The 26,247-nt window shown below is 42.8% G+C and overlaps 1 protein-coding gene across 1 annotated transcript in view; it reads left to right on the top strand.

Moving 5' to 3' along the window:
• Nucleotides 1-26,247, top strand: part of RARRES1 (retinoic acid receptor responder 1) — a 41,586-nt gene extending 15,339 nt beyond the window's left edge. Inside the window, exons 6-7 of the mRNA XM_055321736.1 lie at nucleotides 25,062-25,124; nucleotides 25,655-26,247. Coding sequence (XP_055177711.1) covers nucleotides 25,062-25,124; nucleotides 25,655-25,771 — 180 coding nt within the window. The 3' untranslated portion in view covers nucleotides 25,772-26,247. The remainder of the gene's footprint in view (nucleotides 1-25,061; nucleotides 25,125-25,654) is intronic.

Below are 26,247 nucleotides of genomic sequence, written 5' to 3'. Positions count from 1 at the left end.
TTTTTATCATTGTTTTTTAAAATTATTTTCCATATGAATTTCCTTTTTTTCATTGCTGGTTTTGATGTCTGTATTTTATTGCCAGTACTAAATTGACTCACAAAACTTAACAAAGCTTTTTAAAGAATGTGTGACATTCCCTTGTACAGTCATTTTGTTAGTTCCTTTGTCATTTAATAACATTAAACAAACCTCTTAACCCCCACAACAAATCATTTCTTTTAGGAAAAGGTATTGAAGAGATACTAACTGAATTGATCTCAGATGTTTGTTCACACAAGTATTCTTTCTTTGTAGTTAGCTTACTCTGAAAGCTCTTTGTATTTTTTAAATCATAATTTCAGTATAGTTAACAGTGTTATGAGTTTCAGGTGTAAAATGTAGTGATTCAACAATTCTCTATATTACTTGGTACTCATCATGATAAGTGTACTCTTTTTAAAACAAATATTTTATTTTTTATTTGAGAGAGAGTGTGCGAGGGGGGAGAGAGAGACAAGCGGACTTCAGGCTGAGCACAGAGCCTGACGTGGGGCTTGATCTCATGACCCTGGGATCATGACCTAAGCTGAAACCAAGAGTCCCAGTTTTCTCAATAGCATTTGTTGAAGAAACACCCTTTTACCAATTGTATATTTTTGCCGCCTTTGTAAAAAGTTAACTGACCATATAATTGTGGGTTTATTCCTGGGCTGTCTAATCTGTTCCAATGACCTATGTGTCTGTTTCTGGGTCAGCGCCATACTGTTCTGATTATTACAGCTTTGTAGTGTATCTTGAAGTCTGGGAGTGTGATAGCTTCAGTTATGTTATTTTCTAGATAGCTTTAGCCACCCAGGGTCTTTTTTTTTTTTTCCACACAAAGTTTAGGGTTGTCTGTTCTAGTTCTGTGAAAAATGCTGTTAACACTTTGATAAGGACTACATTAAGTGTGTGATCACTTTGGGTGGGATAGGCATTTTAACAGTATTGTTTCTTCCAATCCGTGAGCATGGAATATTTTTACTTTTGTACCTGTCATCGTCAATTTCATCCATTAATTCTTTATAGTTTTCAGCAAATAGGACTTTTACTTCCTTGATTAAGCTTATTCTTAGGTATTTTATACTTTTTGGTGCAATTATAAATGGGATTGTTTCTTCACTTCTGCTACTTCATTATTTGTTTTTTTAAAAAAATATTTTATTTATTTATTCATGAGAGACACACGCACAGAGAGGCAGAGACACAGGCAGAAGGAGAAGCAGGCCCCATGCACCGGAAGCCCGACGTGGGACTCGATCCCGGGTCTCCAGGATCGTGCCCTGGGCCAAAGGTAGGCGCCAAACCGCTGCACCAACCAGGGATCCCTGCTACTTCATTATTTGTATAGAAATGCAGCAGATTTGGGACACCTGGGTGGCTCAGTGGTTGAGCGTCTGCCATCGGCTCCGGGCGTGATCCTGGAGTCCTGGGATTGAGTCCTGCATCAGGCGCCCGGCAGGGAGCCTGCTTCTCCCTCTGCCTGTGTCTCTCATGAATGAATAAATAAAATCCTTTTTTTTTTAATGCAGATTTTCGTATATTGATTTTTGTATCCTGTGACCTTACTGAATTCATTAATCAGTTCTAGTAGTGTTTTGGTGGAGTCTTTAGAATTTTCTACATATAGTATCATGTCATCTGCAAACAGTGAAAGTTGTACTTCTTGCCTACAATTTGGATGCCCTTTATTTCTTGTCTGACTGCTGCAGGTAGGGCTCCAGGACTGTGTTGAATAAAGCGGTGAGAGTGGACATCTATCTTGTTCCAGACTTTAGGGGGAAAGCTCTCAGGTTTTCACCATTACGTATGATGTCAACTGTGAGTTTTTCATTTATGGCCTTTATTATGTGGTATATTCCTTGTAAACCTACTTTGTTGAGGTTTTTTTTTTTTTTATCGTGAATGGATGTTGTATTTTGTCAAATGCTTTTTCTGGGCCTATTGAAATGATCATATGGTTTTTATCCTTTGTCTTGTTGATGTGATGAATCAGTTTGATTTGCAAATATTGAACCACCCTTGCATCCCAGGAATAAATCCCACTTAAATTGTGATTAATGCTTTTTTAAGTGTATTAATGTAGTTCTCTTTCTTTGTGGTGTCTTTATCTGGTTTTGACATCAGGGTAATGATCACAAAATGAATTCGTTAGCTTTCTTTCCTCTTCTGTTTTTTGGAATACTTGGAGAATAATAGTATAAACTCTTCTGAATGGTAGAATTCACCTGTGAAGCCTTCTGGTCCCGAACTTTTGTTTGTTGGGTTTTTTGATTACTGATTCAATTTTATTGCTGATTGCCGGTCTTTTCAAATTTTCTATTTCTTCCTGATTCAGTTTTGGGATGTTATATGCTTTCAGGGATTTATGGTTCTTTTACATTATCTAATTCGTTGGCAGAGGATTTTTAATAATATTATCTAATAATCCTTCGTATTTCTGTGATGTCAATTGTTATTCCTCCTCTTTCCATTCTCATTTTGAGTCCTCTTTCTCTATTAAAGATTTTATTTATTGATTCATGAGAGAGACACAGGTGGAGGGAGAAGCAGGCTCCCTATGGGGAGCCTGATGTGGGACTTGATCCCAGGACCCCGGGGTTATGCTCTGAGCCAAAGGCAGACATTCAACCACTGAACCACCCAGGCATCCCCTCTCTTTTTTTAATGAGTGCCTAAAGATTTATCAATTTTGTTGATCTTTTCAAAGAACTTGTCCTAGTTTTTTTTTTTAAGACTTTATTTATTTATTCATAGAGATGCAGAGAGAGAGAGAGAGAGAGAGAGAGAGAGAGAGAGAGAGGCAGAGACACAGGCAGAGGGAGAAGCAGGCTCCATGCAGGGAGCCTGACGTGGGACTCCATCCAGGGTCTCCAGGATCACGCCCTGGGCTGCAGGCGGCGCTAAATCGCTGTGCCACCGGGGCTGCCCCTCGTCCTGGTTTTATTGATCTGTTCTATTGTTTTTTTTAGTTTCTATTTTATTTCAGTTCTAATCTTTAAAATGTCCTTCCTTCTACTGGTTTTGGGTTTTGTTCTTTTTCTTGCTCCTTTGGTTGTAAGGTTATTTATTTGAGATTTTGATTGTTTCTTCAGGTAGGCCTGTATAGCTATAAAGTTCCCTCTTAGAACTGCTTTTCCTGCATCCCAAAGATATTGGACTATTGTGTTTTCGTATTTATTTGTCCCTAATTTTATTTTATTTCCCCTTTGATTTCTTGGTTGACCCATTCATTGTTTAGTAGCATGTTATTTAACCTCCATGTATTTGTGCTCTTTCCAGGTTTTTCTTGTGGTTAATTGCTAGTTTCATAGTATTATGGTCAGAAAAGATGTATGGTATGACTCTGATCTTTTTGAATATATTGAGACTTGTTTCATGACCTAATATGTAATCTATTCTGGAGAATGTTCCATGTGTACATGAAAAGAATGTGTATTCTGCTGTTTTTGGATGAAATATTCTGTATGTGTTAGATCCATCTGGTCCGATGAATCATTCAAAGCCACTGTTTCCTGGTTGATTATCTGTTTGGATGATCTGTCCATTTATTTGAGTGTCAAAGTACCCTACTATTATTGTATTACTTACTATTAGTTACTTCCTCTGTGTTTATTATTAGTTGGTTTATGTATTTTGGTGCTCCCATGTTTGGTGCATTAGTATTTACATTTTTTTTTTAAAACTTCCTGTTGGATTATTCCCTTGATACTGTCCTTCTTTGTTCCTTGTTACAATCTTTGCTTTCAAATCTATTTTGTCTGATATGAGTATTACTATCCTGTTTTCTTTTCCCCTTCCCTTGCATGATAAATATTTTTTTTTATCTTCACTTTCAGTCTGCACTTGTCTAGGACTGAAACAAGTCCCTTGTAGGCAGTACAGAGATGGATCTTGCTTTTTTTATTCATTGCATCACCCTGTGTCTTTTGATGGGAGTATTTACTCCATTTACATTCATAGTATGACTGAGGTATGTACTTACTGCCATTTTGTTACTTGTTCTATGGTTGTTTTTGTATTTTGTCTCTGTTCCTATTTTTCTCTTGTTCTCTTTTCTCATCGTTCTTTGGTGATACACTTGGATTCCTTTGTCTTTATTATTTTGCATATCTGTTACTGGATTTTAATTTCCAGTTACCATTAGGTTTATATATAATATCCTATGCATATAGCAGACTATAATAAGTCGATGGTCACTTAAGTTTGAACCCATTCTTTACTTGTCTTCCTATGTTTTAGGTATATGGTATAACATTTTACATCCTTTTATTTGGTGAATCCTTGACTGATTTTTATAGATATACTCAATTTTACCACTTTTGTGCTTCCTACTTTTCTTACTCCTCTACTTGTGGTCTTTCTTTTCCACACAAAGTCCCCCATTAACATTTCCAATAGGGCTGATTTAATGGTGATGGACTTTTTTTTTTTTTTTTTTTTTTTTTTTTTTACTTTTGTCGGGGAAACTCTTTCTCTCCTTCATTTCTGAATCAAAGCCTTATAGGGTAAAGTATATATGTTTTTAAAGATTTATTAATTTTAGAAAGAGCGAGCACAGTGAGGAGAGGTGGAGGGTGAGGGAGAGAGAATTCCAAGCAGACTCCTTGCTGAGCATGGAGCCCAAAGTGCGCCTTCATCTTACGATTCTGAGATAACAACCTGAGCCAAAACCAAGAGTCAGGCGCCCCTGGAAAGTACTTTTACTTTGGGTTGCAGATTTCTTTCTTTCAGCATTTGAAATATATCACGCCCCTCTCTTCTGACCTGCATAGTTTCTGCTGAAAATTCAGCTGATAGCTTTAAGCTTGTATGTAACTGTTTTCTTTTTACTGCTGCTTTTAAAATTCTTATTACTACTATTGCCATTTTAATTACTATGTGTCTTGCTGTCGACCTCACTGGGTTGTTAGTGTTGGAGGCTCTGTGTGCCTCCTAGATCTGGATTTCATTTTCCTTCCCCAGATTAGAGAAGTTTTCAATATTATTTCTTGACATAAATTTTCTACCCCCTTTTCTCTTTTTCTTCTTAGATCTCCTATAAAGCAGATGTTATTATGCTCGATGGTGTTGTTGAATTCCCTAAGTCTATTTTCATTTTTTATTATTATATTTTCCTTTCTTCTGTTAGGCTTGATTGCTTTCTATTACTCTCTCCTCCAGGGCTAATCATTTTTTCTGCTTCCTCTCGTTTACTGTGTTTTTTTTTTTCTATCTAGCATATTTTAAATTTCAGTTATGCGTTCTTCATTTCTGATTGGTTCTTTCTTTTTCCTCTTCGTTGAGGGTCTTGCTGAAATCCTTCACTCTTTTCTCAAGTCCAGTGAGATATCTTTATGACCATTACTTCAAATTCTCTGTGAGGCATATTACTTATCTCCATTTCATTTAGCTCTCTTGCTGTGTTTTTGTTGTATTCTTTCACTTGGGACATATTCCTGTCTCTTCATTTTGTCTAACTCTCTGCATCTATTTCTGTGTTAGGAAACTTAGCTACATCTCTTGCAATGGCTCTCTTTGCCTATGTGGGCAAGGTTTCATCCCTGTGTTGTTAGCTGGCTTGAGTTGAGTCTGACCCGGCATTTGCCTGAGATGGAATAGCACCAAACTGCAGGGCACTTTCCCCGTTGTCCCTTGAGAAGCTTTCATTGGTAGGCAGAGCCTGCAGCAAGACTGGATGACTGCAGCCAGACCCAGCCCACTGCTGGGGTTCAGTCAGACTACTGTGTGGTTATTTTCTCCTCTCCCCAGGGCAGGCATCACCGGGGGAGTGGGGCTGGCCCCTGTAAGGGTTGCTTGCACGTTGCCAGATTGTGGCACCACTTTGGATGGCCTCTGACCAAAGGTGCATCAGATGGGTAGGTCTGCAGGAAACACGGCTGTAGGGTGAGCAGTGCCAAAAAGGTCCGTGTGGTCCCATGGGAGGAGCTACCTGTAAAACCTCCTGCCAACCCCGGCCTGTCTGGAAGGGGCAGATCCACAGAAGCCTGTGGTGGTGGGTTGTGCAGCTGGCAAACTACATGGAGAATGTCCGCCCTGTGCTGGTCCCACCAATGTTTGTTTCTGGGTGGGGATGGGAGGGTTCAGGGTCTGCCAGCTGGAGAAGTCTCTTGGTGGTCCCTGCCCCTGCAGTCACATTCTGAGATTGGCAAATACATCTCCTTCCCAAATACCCCAGGCATTTTCCAAACTATTGCTTCCATGCTTTATCTCAGTGGGGCTGTTCGTAGTGGGGACGCCACCTTCCTGCTTCTCCCAGAACCAAGCCTGCTGGTTTTTAAAATTCCAGGTGTTGGGATCCCTGGGTGGCACGGCAGTTTGGCGCCTGCCTTTGGCCCAGGGCGTGATCCTGGAGACCCGGGATCGAATCCCACGTCGGGCTCCCGGTGCATGGAGCCTGCTTCTCCCTCCGCCTGTGTCTCTGCCTCTCTCTCTCTCTCTGTGACTATCATAAATAAAAAAAATTTTTTTTAAATAAAAAAAAATAAAATAAAATTCCGGGTGTTAGGCCCCAGGATTTTTAGGCCCTTCTTATTTTCAGAGCCAAATGTTATGGAGATCTGTCTTCCTTGTGAGGATCCCCATGCCTGGGCACTGGCTTCAGGAGCTGTTCCTCTGTCCCCTCCGTGCCCACTGCGTACTTCCCTGTGGACCATCCCATGGGTCTGTTTGACCCCCAGTCGCATCTGCACCTTTTCTTCCCTCACCAGTATAGCCTGTTCTCTACATTTAGTTGTGGAGGGTCTCTTCTGCCAGTCTCGGAGTCATTTTTTGGGTTATTTACACTGGCGTGGGTGTTATCTTGTTGCATCCAGGGGACAAGGTGAGCTGAGGATGCTTCTACTCTGCCATCTTTTCTAGAAGCCCCAAGACTTTTCTCATTTCTTGAGGTGGGCCTGTATCACTATGGACTTCTTTCTTAGAACTGCTTTTGCTGGGTCCCAAAGGTTTTGGACTGTTGTGTTTTCATTTTCATTTATCTCCGTATATTTTTTATTTCCTTTTATTTATTGAACTCATTGCTTTTTTTTGGTAGCATGTTGTTTAGCTTCCTTGTATTTGTGGGTTTTCTCCAGCCTTTTTTCTTATAATTGATTTCTAATTTTATACCATCATGGTTAGAAAAGAGAATTGATAGGTTTTCAATCTTCTTAAATCTATTGACACTTGTTTTGTGGCCTAACATGTGTTCTCACCTGGAGAATGTTTCAGATTCACGTGAAAAGAATGTGTTTTCTGCTCTTTTTGGATGGAATGTTCTGCACATATCTGTTCGATCCATCTCGTCTATTGGGTTGTTTGAAGCCAGTTTCCTTATTGATTTTGTCTTTATGAACTATTCTTTGATGTAAGTGAGCTGTTACAGTTCCCTACTGTTATCTTACCGTTGTCTATTTCTCCTTTTATGTATGCTAATATTTGCTGCTTAGATATTTGCTATTTTTATCTACTCTTGTGGGATCAGTCTCTATTGTTTCATGGTGCCCCCCCTTTTTTTTTATCTGTTGCAGTCTTTGTTTCAAAGTCTATTTTCTCTAAATACTACTGTTATTTTATTTCATTTTTTGTTTCTATTTGAATTGGAAATGCTTCTCCATCCCTTCACATTCAGTCTCTGTGTCTTTGGGTCTGAAGTGAGATAGATGGAGGGTGTTAGCACAGGCTGCCACAGCGTCCAACTGTCTAGGCTGCGGGAGAGGAAGAGAAGAGTGCTGCCCCCACCCTCCCAGCACTTTTGGTCCTGGAGAAATCTCCTGAAGACTTCTATTCCTCCAGGGCATGTTCCTGGATTAGTAAATTAATGGTTTTCATGTATGCCCCAGAGACTTTTCAAACTGCGGATTCTGTGTTGTGCCTCAGGCCAGCTATTACTGTATTTCTACCTTTATATCTTCATATTTGTCAGCCTCTCCCTGTATGTCTGTTTTTGTTTAGTGTATTTAGGTGTTCCTGTGTTGGTTGCATAGTTATTTATAATTGTCATCTCCTCTGGTAGGATTGATCCCTTTGTCATTATATCATGTCCTTGTCTCTTGCTATACAGTCTTTGTTTTCAAGTCTGTTTTGTCTGACAAAAGATTGCTACCCTGGCTTTTTTGTTGTGTCCACTGGCACGGAGTATCTTTTTTCCATCCCTTCACTTTCAGTCTATATGTGTCTTTAGGGCTAAATGGAGTCTTGCAGGCAAAAGACAGATGGATCTTTCCTTTTTTTCTTTTTTTTTTTTAAAGATTTTATTTATTTATTCATGAGAGACAGAGAGAGAGAGAGACAGAGACAGAGACAGAGAGAGACAGAGACACAGGCAGAAGGAGAAGCAGGCTCCATGCAAGGAGCTCGATGTGGGACTCGATCCTGGATCTCCAGGATCACACCCCAGGCTGCAGGCGGCGCTAAACCGCTGCACCACCGGGGCTGCCCTCTTTCCTTTTTTTCTTACCCATTTACTCATCCTGTGTCTTTTGGTTGGAGCAATTAGACCATTTACATTTAAACCCATTATTGATTAGTGTGTACTTACTGCAGTTTTGTTAATTGCTTACTGCTTCTTTTACATTCTCTGTTCCTTCCTCTTTTTTACTTCCTTTTGATATTTTCATTACTGTTATGCTTGGATTCCTTTTTCTTCCTTTTTTGTTATCTAGCACAGGTTTTTCACGTGTGGTACCATATAGTTCATATATATTCTGAATATACAGCAGTCTGTATTTAGTTGATAGTCACTTAGGTTCTGACACATTCTGAATGTACCATCCCCATTTTATGTATGTGTCACCATAATTTACATATTTTTATTTTAGGAGTCCCTTAACTAATTTTTTTTTATTTTTTTTATTTTTTTTTAATTTTTTTTTTTTTATTTTTTATTTACGATAGTCATACAGAGAGAGAGAGAGAGGCAGAGACACAGGCAGAGGGAGAAGCAGGCTCCATGCACCGGGAGCTTGACGTGGGATTCGATCCCGGGTCTCCAGGATCGTGCCCTGGGCCAAAGGCAGGCGCCAAACCGCTGCACCACCCAGGGATCCCTTTTTTTTTTTAATTTTTTTTTTTATTTTTTATTCCCTTAACTAATTTTTTGATGTAACTGATTTTACTACTTTTGTCTTTTAACCTTCATACTAGTGTTCCATGTGATTGGTCTACTAACTTTATTGTAAGTTTGCTTTTGATCATGAAATATTTCCTTTCTTGTTTTCCTTCTACATAGGACCTTTTCTTTCCATTCTTTTTCTCTTTTCTTTCTCTATTTCTTTCTCCTTCCTTTTTTCCTTCTTTCTTCCTCTTTCTCTCTTTCTTTTACACTTATGACTTTTTCTTTTCCACCTAAGTAAGTCTCTTTAACATTTCTTTTTCTTGGGGGATCCCAGGGTGGCGCAGTGGTTTGGCGCCTGCCTTTGGCCCAGGGCGCGATCCTGGAGACCTGGGATCGAATCCCACGTCGGGCTCCTGGTGCATGGAGCCTGCTTCTCCCTCGGCCTGTGTCTCTGCCTCTCTCTCTCTCTCACTGTGTGCCTATCATAAATAAATAAAAATTAAAAAAAAAAAACAAAAAAACATTTCTTTTTCTTGTAAGGCCCATTTAGTGGTGGTAAACTCCCTTAGCTTTTGCTTGGAAAACTATTTATTTCTCCTTTAATTCTGAATGATGATATTGCCAGATAGGGTATTCTTGGTTGTAGGTATTTTTTTCCCCCAGAACTTTGACTATATCATGACTCCCTTCTGGCCTGCACATTTTTTTCCTTTGCACATAACTAGTTCCTTTTCTCCTGCTGCTTTTATCTATCTTTAATCTTAGACATTTTCATCATTTGTTTTGGTGTACACCTCCTTGGGTTCATCCTGTTTGGGTCTGTCCATTTCCTTTCCCAGATTAGTAAAGTCTTCACCTGTTATTTCTTCAAATAAGTTTTCTCCTTTTTCTCTCTTCTTTTTCTGGAATCCCTAAAATGCTATTGTTGGTATACTTGTTATCCTAGAGATCCCTTAACCATCCTGATTTACATTTTTTTTCTTTTTGCTGTTTTGCTTGGTTGCTTTCCATTCCTGTGGCTTCCAGATTACAGCCCATTCTGCATCTGCCAAGCTAATATTCTCTCTAGTGTATTTTTCATTTCATTTATTGAATTCTTTAACTATGATTGGTTCTATTTTTATATTTTTTATTTGTTGAAGATCTAGGTTGATCTACTCTTCTCCAGTCTGGTAAGCATCTTTATGATGAACTCTTTATCTTTATGAACTCTTTATCAGATAGAATGATTATCTCCATTTCATTTTGTTCTTTTTCTGACTTTTTGTTCTTTCATTTGGAATATATTCCTCTGTCTTCCCATTTTGCTTGACTTTCTGTGTTTCCTTCTGTGAAATAGAACAGCTACTTCTCCTAAACTTGTAACTGGTACCTGGTACCAGGAACCTGGTAACTGGCTGGCCAGCTAGAACTATGGCTGGCATGGGCTAGGGGCCATGAGGCACTTGGTCCTCGTGGGATGGCTGGAGCTGAAGTGGGCATGGGCTGGAGCGGCCTCAGGACTCTTTGCAGAGGGTGTCCCATGCAAGGGATGCCCTGGTAAGTCATCTAGAGCTAAAGCAGGTGCAGGCCTGGTATGTTTCAGGGTGCTTTACACCTGTCACCTTGGTGATATGGCTGGAGCTGTAGTGGGTGCCGTCCTGGGGTGTCCTGCTGTGTGCTCTCCAGGGGCGACTTCGGTGGGATGCCTAGAGCTCAGACTGTTGAGAGAGCCTGTTCCAGGGGCGGGGGGGGGGGCACAGCTGGGGCTGGTGTGGTTAGGGGCCCTGGGCTCACTGAAGCAGGCAGCTGGCCAGGGTTCCCATACCTGGGAGAAAGTGGAAGGAGGGAACGTAAACATCGGTGTGTGGTCGGAGGCCAGCCCCTCTGACCCTCGAGAGCATTCCTCCAGGGCAGTTTCCTTTATATGCTAGTTGGTTTTTAACCCGTGGGTAGCTGGGATTGGAATGGTGCGGTTGCCTATGGTGCGGGACTGTACCTCCGTCTGCACCATCAAGGTGGAGGGGCTGTACGGATGACCCTGACCAACCTCTCCAACCCGAGAGAATGTTCCATGGGTTCCGTTGTTTGGAAGACACTCAAGGACTAGGTTCTCCAAATTCTAGTTGCCCTTTGAAACTGTGGATGTGTTATTTTCCATGGCCCAGGGCAGGAGAATTTGTTCCCAGTCCCTCCTCACTGCTCTTTGCACCTTGGGCCAGGGTCCCCACAGTTGCTGTGTCTGCATCTCTCCCACCATTCTCTCCGTGGCCCCTTTATCCTGCTTTGGCTATTTGGGGTCTTCTGTGGTTCCAAACAAAATTTAAGATGATTTGTTCTACTTCTGTGAAAAATACTATTGGTATTTGATAGGGATTGCACTGAATTTGTAGATTGCTTTGGGTAGTAGGGACATTTTAATGATGCTCATTCTTTCAATATTCATGAGGATGGTACACCTTTACATTTGTGTCGCCTTCAACGTCTTTCATCAATGTCTTGTAGATTTCAGATATACATCTTTAGCCTTTTTTTTTTATTATTATTCATTTGAGAGAGCACAAGCAGGGGGAGAGGCAGAGGCAGAGGCAGATGCAGACTCCTAACTAACTGAGCTGGGAGCCCAACATGGGGCTCGATCCCCGGACCTAGAGATCATGACTTGAGCCAACAGCAGAAGCTTAACCATCTGAGACACTGAGGAGCCCCCAACCTCCTTGCTTAAATCAATTCCTAGATACTTCATTCTTTTAGTGCAATCATCAATGGAATTATTTTAATTCTGCTTTCTGCTAATTAGTGTAGACAAATGCAACGGATTTCTGTATATTAATTTTGTATCCTGCAAATTTACTTAAGTCATTTATAAGTTCTAAGAGTTTTTAAAGAGTCTTTACATAGTATCATGTCATCTGAGAATATCATAAGTTTTACTTCCTCCTTACCAGGTTGGATGTCTTTTCTTCTTTTTTCTTATCTGATTGCTTCAGTGACTTAATGTGACTTCATGCTGAATAAAAGTAGTGAGACTGCATATCCTTGTCTTGTTCCTGATCTTAAAGAAAAACTTTTCAGTTTTTCAACATTCAGTATGATGCTAGCTGTGGTTTTTCCTGTGTGATCCTTAGTATGTTGATATGTACACTTTAAGCCTACTTTGTTGAGTTTTTATAATGAGCAGATGCTGAATTTGCTAAATATCCTTCCTCCTAATGCAATGTATCACATTGATTTATTTGCAAATATTGAATCACCCCTGCATCCCCGGAATAAATCCCACTTGATTGGGATGAATGATCCTTTCAGTGTATTGTTGAATTCAGTTTACTAGTATTTTGTTGAGGATTTCCTACATCTATATTCACCAGGAATAGTGGCCTATAATGTTCTTTTCTTGTAGTGTCTTTGGTTTTGGCATCAGGAGAATTCTGGATGCAGATGAACTTGCTAGTTTTCCTCTCCCCCACCCTTTTTTTGTAGTAGTTTGAGAAGAATTTATATTCTTCCTTAAATGTTTGGTAGAATTTATCTGTGAAGCCTTCTGGTCCTGGACTTTAGTTTGTGGGGAGATTTTTTTTTTTTTAACTGATTCATTTTTGTTACTAGTAATCAGTCTCTTCTACTTTCCTTTTGGATTCAATTTTATATTTTGCTAGAAATTTATGCATTTCTTTTACATTGCCCAATTTGGCATTTAATACTTAAAGTATTCTTATAAACCTTTATATTTCTGTGGTGTCACTTGTTTCTCCTCTTTCATTTTTTTTTAAAGATTTATTTATACATGAGAGATGCAGAGACACAGAGAGATAGAGACACAGGCAGAGGGAGAAGCAGGCTCCATGCGGGGAGCCTGATGTGGGCCTTGGTCCCAGGACCCCAGGATCACGCCGTGGGCTGAAGGTAGATGCTCAACCGCTGAGCCACCCAGGGCCCCTCCTCTTCTAATTGTATTTGAGTCTTCTCTCCTTACTAATGAGTCTGGCTAAAGGTTTATGAATTTTATCTTTTCAAAGAACCAGGTCGTGACTTCATTGATCTCTTTCCTTTGTATCTCATTTCTGTCTAATCTTTATTTCCTTCCAAAAACTGAGCTTTGTTCTGTATACACAGAATATTCCATCCAAACAGAGAATATACATTTTTTCAAGTGCACATGAAACATTCTCCAAAATAAACCACATTTTAGGCTGCAAAACAAGCCTCAATAAATTTAAGTCCATCTGGTCTAATGTGATGTTCAAAGCCTATTTCCTTACTGATTTTCTGTCTAAACAATACATTCATTGATGTAAGTGGGAACTGCTTCGTGTACCTACATGCTCCTCTAGGAGTAGCGCAGATGTTTACGTTATATGTGCTTGTGGAATGGATTCATCACAGGGAACACCCACCTTCGTCTCTTGCCAGTCTTTGTTTTAGTCTATTTTGTCTAAGTATTGCTGCCTTGGCTTTTTTGTTACTTCGCTTTGCATGCAGTGTCTTTTAGTCTCCTGTGTCTTGAGGTGTGAAGCGAGTCTCTTGTGGGTAGAATATAGGTGGGTCTTGTGTTTGTTTGTTTTTTTAATCCATTCAGTCACCCTCTGTCTTTTGACCAGAGCCTTTAAATATAAATGCTCTAAAGTAATTATTGATAGGCATATACTTACTATTTTAATTTTTTTCTGGTTATTTTTGTATTCCTCTGGGTTCCTTTTCTTTTCTTGCTCACCTCTCCTGCGGCTTACTAGCTTTCTTTAGTGTGCTTCCTGAATTGCTTTCTCTTTACACTTTGTGCATCTATTAAAGGTTTTTGATTTGTGGTTACCGTGGTATTTGTGTATAACATCCTATGTGTATAGCAGTCTTGTATTAGGTTGATGGTCACCTAAGTTTGAACACGTTGTAAAAGCACTAAATTTTTATTTTACATATTTTTAGTTTGCATATATTTATCTCTCAACTAACTTTTGTAGATAAAATTGAATTCACTACTTTTGTGTTTTAACTTACATACTGACTTTATTAGTGACTATCTACTACCTTTACTATTTGTTTTTACCAGTGAAATTTTCCTTTCATCATTTTCTTCTAGTTAACAGCCATTTCTTTCCTCTTAAAGAAGTCCCCTTAACATTTTTTGTAAGGCTGGTTAGTGGTAATGAAATCTTTACTTTTTGTTTGTCTGGAAAACTTCCTTATGTGTCCTTCAATTCTGAATGATGACCTTGTCAGGTGTTCTTGGTTGTAGTTTTTTTTTCATTTCAGCACATCGCTGTATATTATCTTCTGGTCTGTAAAGTTTCTGCTAAATATTAGCTGACAGCTTGATTGGGTTTTCCTTGGGTCCATTTGTTTTCTCTTGCTGTTTTCAAAATTCTCTTTATCATTACTTTTTCATTGTAATTATTCTGTCTTGGTGTGGACATTCTTCATCTTGTTTGGGGCTCTCTGTGATTTCTGGACTTGGATGTCTGTTTCCTTAGATTAGGGAGGTTTTCAGCTATTTTCATAAGTTTTCTGCCCCCTTTTCCCTCTCTTCTACTTATGGGATCCCAATAATGCTAATGTTATTATGCCTGGTGAGGTCACAGAGGTCCCTTAACTCTTATTTTTTTCTTTTTACTTTTCAGCTTGGGTGCTTCCTATTACCCTGTCTTCCAAGTTACTGAGCGGTTCTTCTACGTTCTCTAGTCTGTTTCCCTTTAGTGTATTTTCATTTTCAGGTATTGCATTCTTCATCTCTGTTTTTTTATTTTCTATCATTTTGTTGAAGTTCTTGCTGAAGTTCATCTGCTTTTTTCAAGTACAGTGAATTTCTTTATGGCCGTTACTTTGATCTCTTTCTGTGGTTTTTGTCTAATTTTACATTTGGGATATATTCCTGTCTCCTCATTTTGTCTGAGTCTTCTGGTCTTAAAATTAGTGGCCTGTATAGAAACCGTCTGTGGTGTCCTGTAGCACAGTCTTCCTACCTGTGTTCGCTGCATCACCCTCCTGTTCTTGGTAAGCTGTGATTGCTGTGAGCATGCCACTGGTTGGGGCTGGACCTCAGCCCAGCTGGCGCAGTGACCCGTTTCACCGTTGCAGGCACCCTGGGCAGCGTTCACTCTCCATACTCTACCGCGGAGTAGGTAGACTCTACCGTAGCTGTGGGATCACTGGTGGGCAGCGCTGGCCCTCAGTGTGGCTGGATGCAATTAACCACTGCAAAAGCTGTGGATACACCAGACTACACAGGGCCTTCTCCTTGCACAGCCAGCTAAGAGGCGAGCCCCAAGAGCTGCATGCAAGTTTGTAGGGTTATCTCTGTCTCCTCTCCCCAGGGCATGCGTTGCTCAGGAGGGGCACCAGTCCTTACCAGCACTGCCTGCTGGGTGTGGTGGGTCTGCAAGGGAACTGCAGGGTGGGCACACGCTCCTAGCAAGGTAGGTGCAAAGCACTGGAACTGGCTCCCGAAAGCATCTGGTAATCCAGGCTGGGGAGGGCAAGAAGATGGCACCCACCACTACCTTTGTTCCTGGAGAAATCGCCTGTAGCTCCCCGTTCCTTTGGCACATGTCCTAAGATTAGTCAGTAAGTCTCCTTCACGTGTACCCCAGGTGCTTTGCAAAGTGCTCCTTCTGTGCTGTCTTGGGCCTTATTATTTAGTGTCCTGCTCTCGAAAGGCTTCGTTTCCTGTGGCTCTCTGTCTCTCCCAGAGCTTAGCCCCACTGATCTCATAGCTAAATATTATGTGGACTCTACTTTCCAGGGTGGATCCCCAGGGCCAGGGGGGTCTGGTATGGGGTGTGATCCTCTCACTCTTTTTTTTTTTTAATAAATTAATTTTTATTGGTGTTCAATTTACCAACATACAGAATAACACCCAGTGCTCATCCCGTCAAGTGTCCCCTTCAGTGCCCGTCACCCATTCACTCCCACCCCCCACCCTCCTCCCCTTCCACCACCCCTAGTTCATTTCCCAGAGTTAGGAGTCTTTATGTTCTGTCTCCCTTTCTGATATTTCCCACACATTTCTTCTCCCTTCCCTTCTATTCCCTTTCACTATTATTCATATTCCCCAAATGAATGAGAACATACACTGTCTGTCCTTCTCCGATTGACTTACTTCACTCAGCATAATACCCTCCAGGTCCATCCACGTTGAAGCAAATGGTGGGTGTTTGTCATTTCTAATGGCTGAGGAATATTCCATTGTATACATAAACCACATCTTCTTTATCCATTCATCTTTCGATGGACACCGAGGCTCCTTCCACAGTTTGGCTATTGTGGACATGGCTGCTAGAAACATCGGGGTGCAGGTGTCCCGGCGTTTCATTGCATCTGAATCTTTGGGGTAAATCCCCAACAGTGCAGTTGCTGGGTCGTAGGGCAGGTCTATTTTTAACTCTTTGAGGAACCTCCACACAGTTTTCCAGAGTGGCTGCACCAGTTCACATTCCCACCGACAGTGTAAGAGGGTTCCCTTTTCTCCGCATCCTCTCCAACATTCGTGGTTTCCTGCCTTGTTAATTTTCCCCATTCTCACTGGTGTGAGGTGGGATCTCCTTGTGGTTTTGATTTGTATTTCCCTGATGGCCAGTGATGCGGAGCATTTTCTCATGTGCGTGTTGGCCATGTCTATGTCTTCCTCTGTGAGATTTCTCTTCATGTCTTTTGCCCATTTCATGATTGGATTGTTTGTTTCTTTGCTGTTGAGTTTAATAAGTTCTTTATAGATCTTGGAAACTAGCCCTTTATCTGATATGTTATTTGCAAATATCTTCTCCCATTCTGTAGGTTGTCTTTGAGTTTTGTTGACTGTATCCTTTGCTGTGCAAAAGCTTCTTATCTTGACGAAGTCCCAATAGTTCATTTTTGCTTTTGTTTCTTTTGCCTTCGTGGATGTATCTTGCAAGAAGTTACTGTGGCTGAGTTCAATAAGGGTGTTGCCTGTGTTCTCCTCTAGGATTTTGATGGAATCTTGTCTCACATTTAGATCTTTCATCCATTTTGAGTGTATCTTTGTGTATGGTGCAAGAGAGTGGTCTAGTTTCATTCTTCTGCATGTGAATGTCCAATTTTCCCAGCACCATTTATTGAAGAGACTGTCTTTCTCCCAGTGGATAGTCTTTCCTCCTTTATCGAATATTAGTTGACCATAAAGTTCAGGGTCCACTTCTGGATTCTCTAATCTGTTCCATTGATCTATGTGTCTGTTTTTGTGCCAGGACCACACTGTCCTGATGACCACAGCTTTGTAGTACAACCTGAAATCTGGCATTGTGATGCCCCCAGATATGGTTTTCTTTTTTAAAATTCCCCTGGCTGTTTGGGGTCTTTTCTGATTCCACACAAATCTTAAAATAATTTGTTCTAACTCTCTGAAGAAAGTCCATGGTATTTTGATAGGGATTGCATTGAACGTGTACATTGCCCTGGGTAACATTGACATCTTCACAATATTAATTCTGCCAATCCATGAGCATGGAATATTTTTCCATCTCTTTGTGTCTTCCTCAATTTCTTTCAGAAGTGTTCTATAGTTTTTAGGGTATAGATCCTTTACCTCCTTGGTTAGGTTTATTCCTAGGTATCTGATGCTTTTGGGTGCAATTGTAAATGGGATTGACTCCTTAATTTCTCTTTCTTCAGTCTCATTGTTAGTGTATAGAAATGCCACTGACTTCTGGGCATTGATTCTGTATCCTGCCATGCTGCCAAATTGCTGTATGAGTTCTAGAAATCTTGGGGTGGAGGCTTTTGGGTTTTCTACGTAGAGTATCATGTCATCGGCGAAGAGGGAGAGTTTGACTTCTTCTTTGCCAATTTGAATGCCTTTAATGTCTTTTTGTTGTCTGATTGCTGAGGCTAGGACTTCCAGTACTATGTTGAATAGCAGTGGTGAGAGTGGACATCCCTGTCTTGTTCCTGATCTTAGGGGAAAGGCTCCCAGTGCTTCCCCATTGAGAATGATATTTGCTGTGGGCTTTTCGTAGATGGCTTTTAAGATGTCGAGGAAAGTTCCCTCTATCCCTACACTCTGAAGAGTTTTGATCAGGAATGGATGCTGTATTTTGTCAAATGCTTTCTCTGCATCTAATGAGAGGATCCTATGGTTCTTGGTTTTTCTCTTGCTGATATGATGAATCACATTGATTGTTTTACGAGTGTTGAACCAGCCTTGTGTCCCCGGGATAAATCCTACTTGGTCATGGTGAATAATTTTCTTAATGTACTGTTGGATCCTATTGGCTAGTATCTTGTTGAGAATTTTTGCATCCATGTTCATCAGGGATATTGGTCTGTAATTCTCCTTTTTGGTGGGGTCTTTGGTTTTGGAATTAAGGTGATGCTGGCCTCATAGAATGAATTTGGAAGTACTCCATCTCTTTCTATCTTTCCAAACAGCTTTAGTAGAATAGGTATGATTTCTTCTTTAAACGTTTGATAGAATTCCCCTGGGAAGCCACCTGGCCCTGGACTCTTGTGTCTTGGGAGGTTTTTGATGACTGCTTCAATTTCCTCCCTGGTTATTGGCCTGTTCGGTTTTTCTATTTCTTCCTGTTCCAGTTTTGGTAGTTTGTGGCTTTCCAGGAATGTGTCCATTTCTTCTAGATTGCCTAATTTATTGGCGTGGAGCTGTTCATAATATGTTTTTAAAATCGTTTGTATTTCCTTGGTGTTGGTAGTGATCTCTCCTTTCTCATTCATGATTTTATTAATTTGAGTCTTCTCTCTCTCCTTTTTAATAAGGCTGGCTAATGGTTGATCTATCTTATTAATTCTTTCAAAGAACCAACTCCTGGTTGTATTGATCTGTTCCACAGTTCTTCTGGTCTCAATTTCGTTGAGTTCTGCTCGAATTTTAATTAACTCTCTTCTTCTGCTGGGCGTCGGGTCAATTTGCTGCTTCTTCTCTAGCTCCTTTATGTGTAAGGTTAGCTTTTGTATTTGAGTTCTTTCCAGTTTTTGAATGGATGCTTGTATTGCGATGTATTTCCCCCTCAGGACTGCTTTTGCTGCATCCCAAAGATTTTGAACAGTTGTATCTTCATTGTCATTAGTTTCCATGAATCTTTTTAATTCTTCCTTAATTTCCTGGTTGACCCTTTTATCTTTTAGCAGGATGGTCCTTAACCTCCACGTGTTTGAGGTCCTTCCAAACTTCTTCTTGTGATTTAGTTCTAATTTCAAGGCGTTATGGTCTGAGAATATGCAGGGGACGATCCCAATCTTTTGGTATCGGCTCAGACCCGATTTCTGACCCAGTATGTGGTCTATTCTGGAGAAAGTTCCATGTGCACTTGAGAAGAATGTGTATTCAGTTGAGTTTGGATGTAAAGTTCTGTAGATATCTGTGAAATCCATCTGGTCCAGTGTATCATTTAAAGCTCTCGTTTCTTTGGAGATGTTGTGTTTAGAAGACCTATCAAGGGTAGAGAGAGCTAGATTGAAGTCACCAAGTATAAGTGTATTATTATCTAAGTATTTCTTCACTTTGGTTAATAACTCGTTTAAGTATTTGGCAGCTCCCACATTCGGGGCATATATATTGAGGATTGTTAAGTCCTCTTGCTGGATAGATCCTTTAAGTGTGATATAGTGTCCCTCTTCGTCTCTCACTACAGTCTTCGGGGTAAATTTTAGTTTATCTGATAAAAGGATGGCTACCCCTGCTTTCTTTTGAGAACCATTTGAATGGTAAATGGTTCTCCAACCTTTTATTTTCAGGTTGTAGGTGTCCTTCTGTCTAAAATGAGTCTCTTGTAGACAGCAAATAGATGGGTCCTGCTTTTTTATCCAGTCTGAAACCCTGCGCCTTTTGATGGGGTCATTAAGCCCGTTCACGTTCAGAGTTACTATTGACAGATATGAGTTTAGTGTCATCATGATATCTATTTAGTCCTTGTTTTTGTGGATTGTTCCACTGAACTTCTTCTTACAGGGGAATTTTAAGAGTCCCCCTTAAAATTTCTTGCAGAGCTGGTTTGGAGGTCACATATTCTTTCAGTTCCTGCCTGTCTTGGAAGCTCTTTATCTCTCCTTCCATTTTGAATGAGAGCCTTGCTGGATAAAGTATTCTTGGTTGCATGTTCTTCTCATTTAGGACCCTGAATATATCCTGCCAGCCCTTTCTGGCCTGCCAGGTCTCTGTGGAGAGGTCTGCTGTTACCCTAATATTCCTCCCCATGAAAGTCAGGGACTTCTTGTCTCTTGCTGCTTTAAGGATCTTCTCTTTATCTTTGGAATTTGCAAGCTTCACTATTAAATGTCGAGGTGTTGAACGGTTTTTATTGATTTTAGGGGGGGATCTCTCTATTTCCTGGATCTGAATGCCTGTTTCCCTTCCCAGATTGGGAAAGTTTTCAGCTAGGATTTGTTCAAATACATATTCTGGCCCTCTGGCCCTTTCGGCGCCCTCGGGAACCCCAATTAAACGTAGGTTTTTCTTCCTTAGACTGTCATTTATTTGCCTTAATCTGTTTTCATGGTCCCTTAATTGATTGTCTCTTTTTTCCTCAGTTTCCCTCTTTGCCATTAACTTGTCTTCTATGTCACTCACTCGTTCTTCCACCTCGTTAACCCTCGTCGTTAGGACTTCTAGTTTGGATTGCATCTCATTCAATTGATTTTTAATTTCTGCCTGATTGGATCTAAATTCTGCAGTCATGAAGTCTCGTGAGGCCTTAATGCTTTTTTCTAGAGCCACCAGTAGCTGTAGAATAGTGCTTCTGAATTGGCTTTCTGACATTGAAGTGTAATCCAGATTTTGTAACTCTGTGGGAGCGAGGGCTGTTTCTGATTCTTTCTTTTGAGGTGAGGTTTTCCTTCTAGTCATTTTGCTCAGTGCAGAGTGGCCAAAAACAAGTTGTATTGGGAAAAGGAGAGAAAGAGAGAGAAGAAAAGGAAAGAGAAAGAGAAAGAAAAAAGAAAAAAAGGGGAAAAAAGAGAAGAAAAAGAGAAAGAAAAAGAAAGAAAGGTGAAAAAAAGGGGGGTGGGGGAAGCAATCAGAAATCAAAAAGAAAAGAAAAAAGAAAAACAAAACAAACAAAAAAAAAAACACGGGGGAGTATCTTCTGAATCTGTAGACTTTAAGTCCCTTGACTTCCCCTGGAACTGGTCCGTCCAGCTGGTCTTCTGGGGGAGGGGCCTGCTGTACTGATTTTCAGGTGTTAGCACTTGGGGTAGCTGCTCTGCCCCTGCCTGCTGCCGGGCTCAGAGGGGGTTGTTCACCCCGTGAGGTCTCAGGAGGAACAACCGCAGTGGCGGGGCCAGCTCTGCAGCCCTGGAGTCAGCCCTCGCAGTAACTCCGGAGCTCTCCGTCTGCAGGGCCTGGAGGCTCCGGGGCGGGGCCGCTCATCTGCTCAGCTCGGGGCAGGAGCGTCCTCGCTGTCCTGGGCCCTCCCGGCCTCTGCCTGTCCCGGGGGAGGCCGGATCCTGGGCTGTGTCCCGGCGCCCTGTGCTCCCGGGCCTGCGTTGTTGGATTTGCGCTCCCGCCCCGCAGCTCCCTCCCTGGAGCCGCTCCCGAGCCCCTCCGAACTGCTCCGGTGCGTGCTGCAGCCCTTAGGGAGCTCGGTGCACTCTCCTGCGCTTGCAGGTGCCTGTTAGTGTCCCCGGGAGCCCGAGGGCATCCCCGCCCTCCTGGGTCCTGCTCCACCTCCCTGCGAGCCCCTTTCCGCCCGCCCGGGAAGGTTGGTGCAGCTCCTGCTTCTCCGGGACGGGGCTCTCCTGTCCTGGGGACACTCGCCCCGGCCTCAGCCCGGCTCCTCGCGGGGCCCCTCCCCCTCGGAGGCCTTTTGTTCCTTTCTTTCTTTTTCCCCCGTCTTCCGACCTAATAGAAGCGCGAACTCTTCTCACTGTAGCCTTCCAGCTGGTCTCTCTTTACATCTCAGGCCGAATTCGTAGATTTTCAGGATGGTTTGAAGGTGATCTAGGTAATGTGGTGGGGACAGGTGATTTGGGGACCCTGCTCTTCCGCCGCCTTGCCCCTCCTCCCGATCCTCTCACTCTTGTGCGCTTGTGATATCCATCCCATTTGTGCTTGTCCTGTCAGGGGTCTGGTGCCCCGTCGTGTCTCCACCTCTCCTAGCTTTTGTGATGTGACCTTCTCTCTACAACCAGCTGTGGAAGAGCTTTGCCAATTTCTCAAGTTACTTTCAGAGTTAGTTGTAATATATGCAGTGGTTGGTTCAGTGTGTCCAGGGAATGAGATGAGCTTGGAATCCTCCTACTGTGCCTTCTTCCCCCTCCTTACGACCCCTTAATGTCCATACTTTCTTTTCATTTGCAGTTGTACGTGACCTGTTACCAAACTAACAACCACCTGGACGTAGTATGGCCCAAATATTCAACTTTATTTCTGCCTTGGTTTAGCCAGTCTTCAGTGCCTCTCGTCTGTCCATGAATGTCACTCATCCAACCTACAAATGGGAAAATTGGGATATAAGTAATTGTAGAGTTAAGAAAACAAAAATGCAGAGGGGCAATGGTCACTTAGTAACAGCTTTAGCCTTTTTTTTTTTTTTTTTTTTTACCCTGTGAGGTTTGGGTTTTAGATAAATAGTAACTGAATATACAGCTTCATCTCTTAGGGCCTATTTAAGGAGGATTAACAAATTTACTAAAGTCCTTGAAATTAACATAAATCTAAACCACTAGAGCAATCGGTAAATTTGGTTTCAAAGTTGATACACATTTAGAGTTTCCTTAAAGAAAAGTATGCACATGTCCACATAGAATTTCAGATTCTGCTCTTCTGTAGCCACAAAGGATTTCCATGATCTGTCAGCAAAAGCAGTAACCTGGCGACAAGCAAAACAAGGAAGTTTGCTTTACAGAGTCCCTAAGATCAGATCAACCTACTCTTCTCGAAGACTAGATGCAGGATGGCAGGGCCGATAGAGCCAAGACAGCGCGGCGCAGGAAGTGCCCGGAGGCGCTCTGTGGCCCAAGGTGGCTCAGGGAAGTATAGAGATTATGGTTTTTCTGAAAACTTCTGGAGTGGGAGTCCCTGTCTTTACACTCAGGGTTAAAGTCCCCTTTAGATGCCGTGTGCAGGGACGGGCAGGCGTACAGACTCACAGCTCCAGGGGAACAAGGCCTGAGGGCAGACTGGGGTAACAAGACACGTAGAGACTGACCCACCTGACCCGCACAGCTGTCACTTTAGACGGAGGAACAGGTGTCATCCTTAATGCCACAGGGACCGTACCAAGGGCAAGGGAGGTACTGCTGGCTAAAGAGAAACAAAACCAGATGAGGACTTTGCACACACCCTTGGCCCTTAATTTGAACTGAGAAAAGGTACAAGTGAGCCTTGTTCCAACACTTACGAGTCCAGACCAGGTGTCGTCAGCACCCCTCAGTATCCTGCAGCACCAGCGAGCAGCCCGAGGCCTTAGCCTGGCGGGACGGCCCTGCTGGCCAAGGCTGCGTCCTGGAAGCCGCCCTACCTGCCCCATATAATCGCCCAGGAGGCCTCCTTCAGGTAGCGTAGATTAATAATTAGGCCCACTTCCTCTCGGCTCAGACCACGCTGGGTCTGTGGGGATCGTGCAGTCTGTCTCTAGGAAGATTAAAGCGCTTAGTTACTGGAAAATGTAAAAGGAAATCATCAGTTTGGAGGGAAGGATTTGGCATTTGTGATCATTTGAACCAAAGCCAAAGAGATCATTTCTGGATAATATTAAAAAGAACTGCCTCAGGGGCGCCTGGGGGGGCTCAGCGGTTGAGCGTCTGCCTTTGACTCAGGGCGTGATCCTGGGGTCCTGGGATTGAGTCCCGCATCGGGCTCCCTGCATGGAGCCTGCTTCTCCTCCCTCTTCCTGTATCTCTGCCTCCTTCTCTCTGTGTGTCTCTCATGAATAAATAAATAAAATCGTAAAAAAAAAAAAAAAAAAAAAAAAAAAAGAACTACCTCTTGGCAGAGTGTGCCCCGGCGGGGGTGGCCCAACCCTGGAATAATTTGCCAGGCCAGGATGTGCAGTGTCCCCTCCTGCTCCCTGGTTTGGTGGATGGTGCTTCCTCCCACAGAAGGAAGACTCTATAAAAACAAAAATGTAAAGGTTTAATAATGTTACTGAGGAAGGTCTAAATTAAATGGTACAGGGTTTACAAACATTGTAATATTAAAAAAGACATGTAACACTGTGTTTTTTAGCAAAGTAGTCATCAGACGGAGTTGGAAATCCATTATTTGTTTCAGGGTTTCCCCTTTTTTTTGTCTAAAATCTAGAGACTGTTATGATTTTCCTCCAGAAATGCTATTTTCAAAAACAGAATAAGAAGGCATTGTCCCGGGGAAAAAAAAGGAAAAAAAAACTTCAAGTTTATACGTAAAATCAACTTTTTTAAAAAAAGATTTTATTTATTCATGAGAGACACAGAGAGAGAGGCAGAGGGAGAAGCAGGCTCCGTGCGGGGAGCCCGATGTGGGACCCGATCCTGGGACCCCAGGATCACGCCCTGATCCCGGAGGCAGGCAGTAAATCGCGGAGCCCCCAAGGATCCCCCAAAACCAATTTTTAAACTGTACAAACACGTGGTAAGTAGCCTGCCCGCCTAGAAACCTCCAGCCTACTGGTTCTAGAGGCAGTGGCATAAAGAACGCGGGTGGTAAAGTCAGTAGATCTGGTTTAAGTCCGTTTTTCACTTACCAGCTGCAACCTGGAGCCTGTAACGCTCGGCTCATGATCCGCACTCCCGCAGGACAGAGATCACGCGACGGCACGTGGAAAGTGCGCAGCACAGAACTTGGTCCACGGTGGCCTTTGGAAGTGCTGGCCGCCCGGTCAGGGAGGTGCAGTCTGGATTCCCAAGGTTGTCGGAGGGTCCTCCGTATCCGCACGGGGCCCCGCCTCCACCCGGAGCCAGGAACCACACCGACTGGAGAGCGGGAGTGCTGGACAACTAGGTTGTCCCCGAACCGGTGACAAAGCAGTAGGAGGCCATGACTTCCTGGGGGCCGCGGGCTACCCCCAGGGGAGCTGAGGCAGGGCCCGCAGCTAAACAGGAACCCACCCGGTTCATTGCACTCACTCCCTTTTTCCTTCCCTAGAAAACGAATGAGGACGCAATTGATTTTGATTACACGGTTCTGCTCCACGAATTCTCGACGCAGGTACAACAAAACCCTACGTACGTAGGAGGTGGCGGAGGGGCGGGGAGTGTCCACGCGGAGCGCGCCTTGGGGCCAGAAAACGAAGCAGGCAGCTCCACGCCGTTGTCACGGGGTTTTATTCGGGGTAACTTCTTGACAAGGGGGGTCGGCAGGCGGGTGACGAGGCGCCACGGGGCTCGGTCCAGGCTGTTAGTCCACAGATTTTATGGAACAAGAGGGTGTGTGGAGGCCACTGCCCTGAGGTCAGGGGGCTGACACCTCACAGACCTGCTGGCACCGCCTGTGCAGGGTTGGGGGGTGGGGGGTCTTTACTAGATCGACTGTAGGGAAGATCAAAACAAGCCTCTGGCATTCGGGGCAGGGCACACGGTCCCCCCAGGGCCTGGACATGTTCCCAAGGGAGCTCGTTTCATGGACACCGGCAGGGTGGGGGCCCAGACGGGCTCAGGATCGCCAGCACCCCCGCGGCACACAGCTGCGTTCGCCGCACGTCTTGGCGGATCCTAGTATCTGGGACCCTTATTTTCTAGGAAATCATCCCCTGCCGCATTCACTTGGTCTGGTACCCAGGTAAGCCGCTGAAAGTGAAGTACCACTGCCAGGAGCTGCACACAGCACAGGAGGGCTCTGGCACCGAAGGAGGCTGAGCTGTGGCGCCAACACAGCCTAGTAGCTTCTAGAGAAGAAAAGAAGAAGATCTGCTCACTCCAAACTCTAAACAAAGTGACTGTACTAAATCATCACTAATCACTCTGGTAAAACAGGGAAGGTGGAAGGTATTCTGGTCTTTGGCAGGGCCTGCAGTCACGATCCTCAGCAATTACAAGACGTTGGGGTTTTTGTTTTTCTGTTGGTTTCGTTCATTTAATCAATTCTGGGAACGCAGGCGTACCGAACCCTGCTCCGTGCTAAGAGTTTGCTCCACGGGCTTCTCGGGGTTTCGGCCCTAAATGCTGTGCTTGGATCAATACACACTGAGGAAAACAAAAGATTGGTGGTCTCACCTCTGTATCTCCCATTACCTTGAACGTAGCGCAGCCGACTACTTTCTGTTGCTAGATTCCTGCTTCCTAGGATGTAAAGAGGCTAATATATCTCAATAAAGCAAATTGTAGAGAAAATA

The sequence above is a fragment of the Nyctereutes procyonoides genome, unplaced genomic scaffold, assembly GCF_905146905.1.
Source record: "Nyctereutes procyonoides isolate TBG_1078 unplaced genomic scaffold, NYPRO_anot_genome, whole genome shotgun sequence".
NCBI classification, from domain to species: Eukaryota; Metazoa; Chordata; class Mammalia; order Carnivora; family Canidae; genus Nyctereutes; species Nyctereutes procyonoides.
Note: the sequence above shows the minus strand (reverse complement) of the source record. Positions and strands in the feature narration are given on the sequence as shown.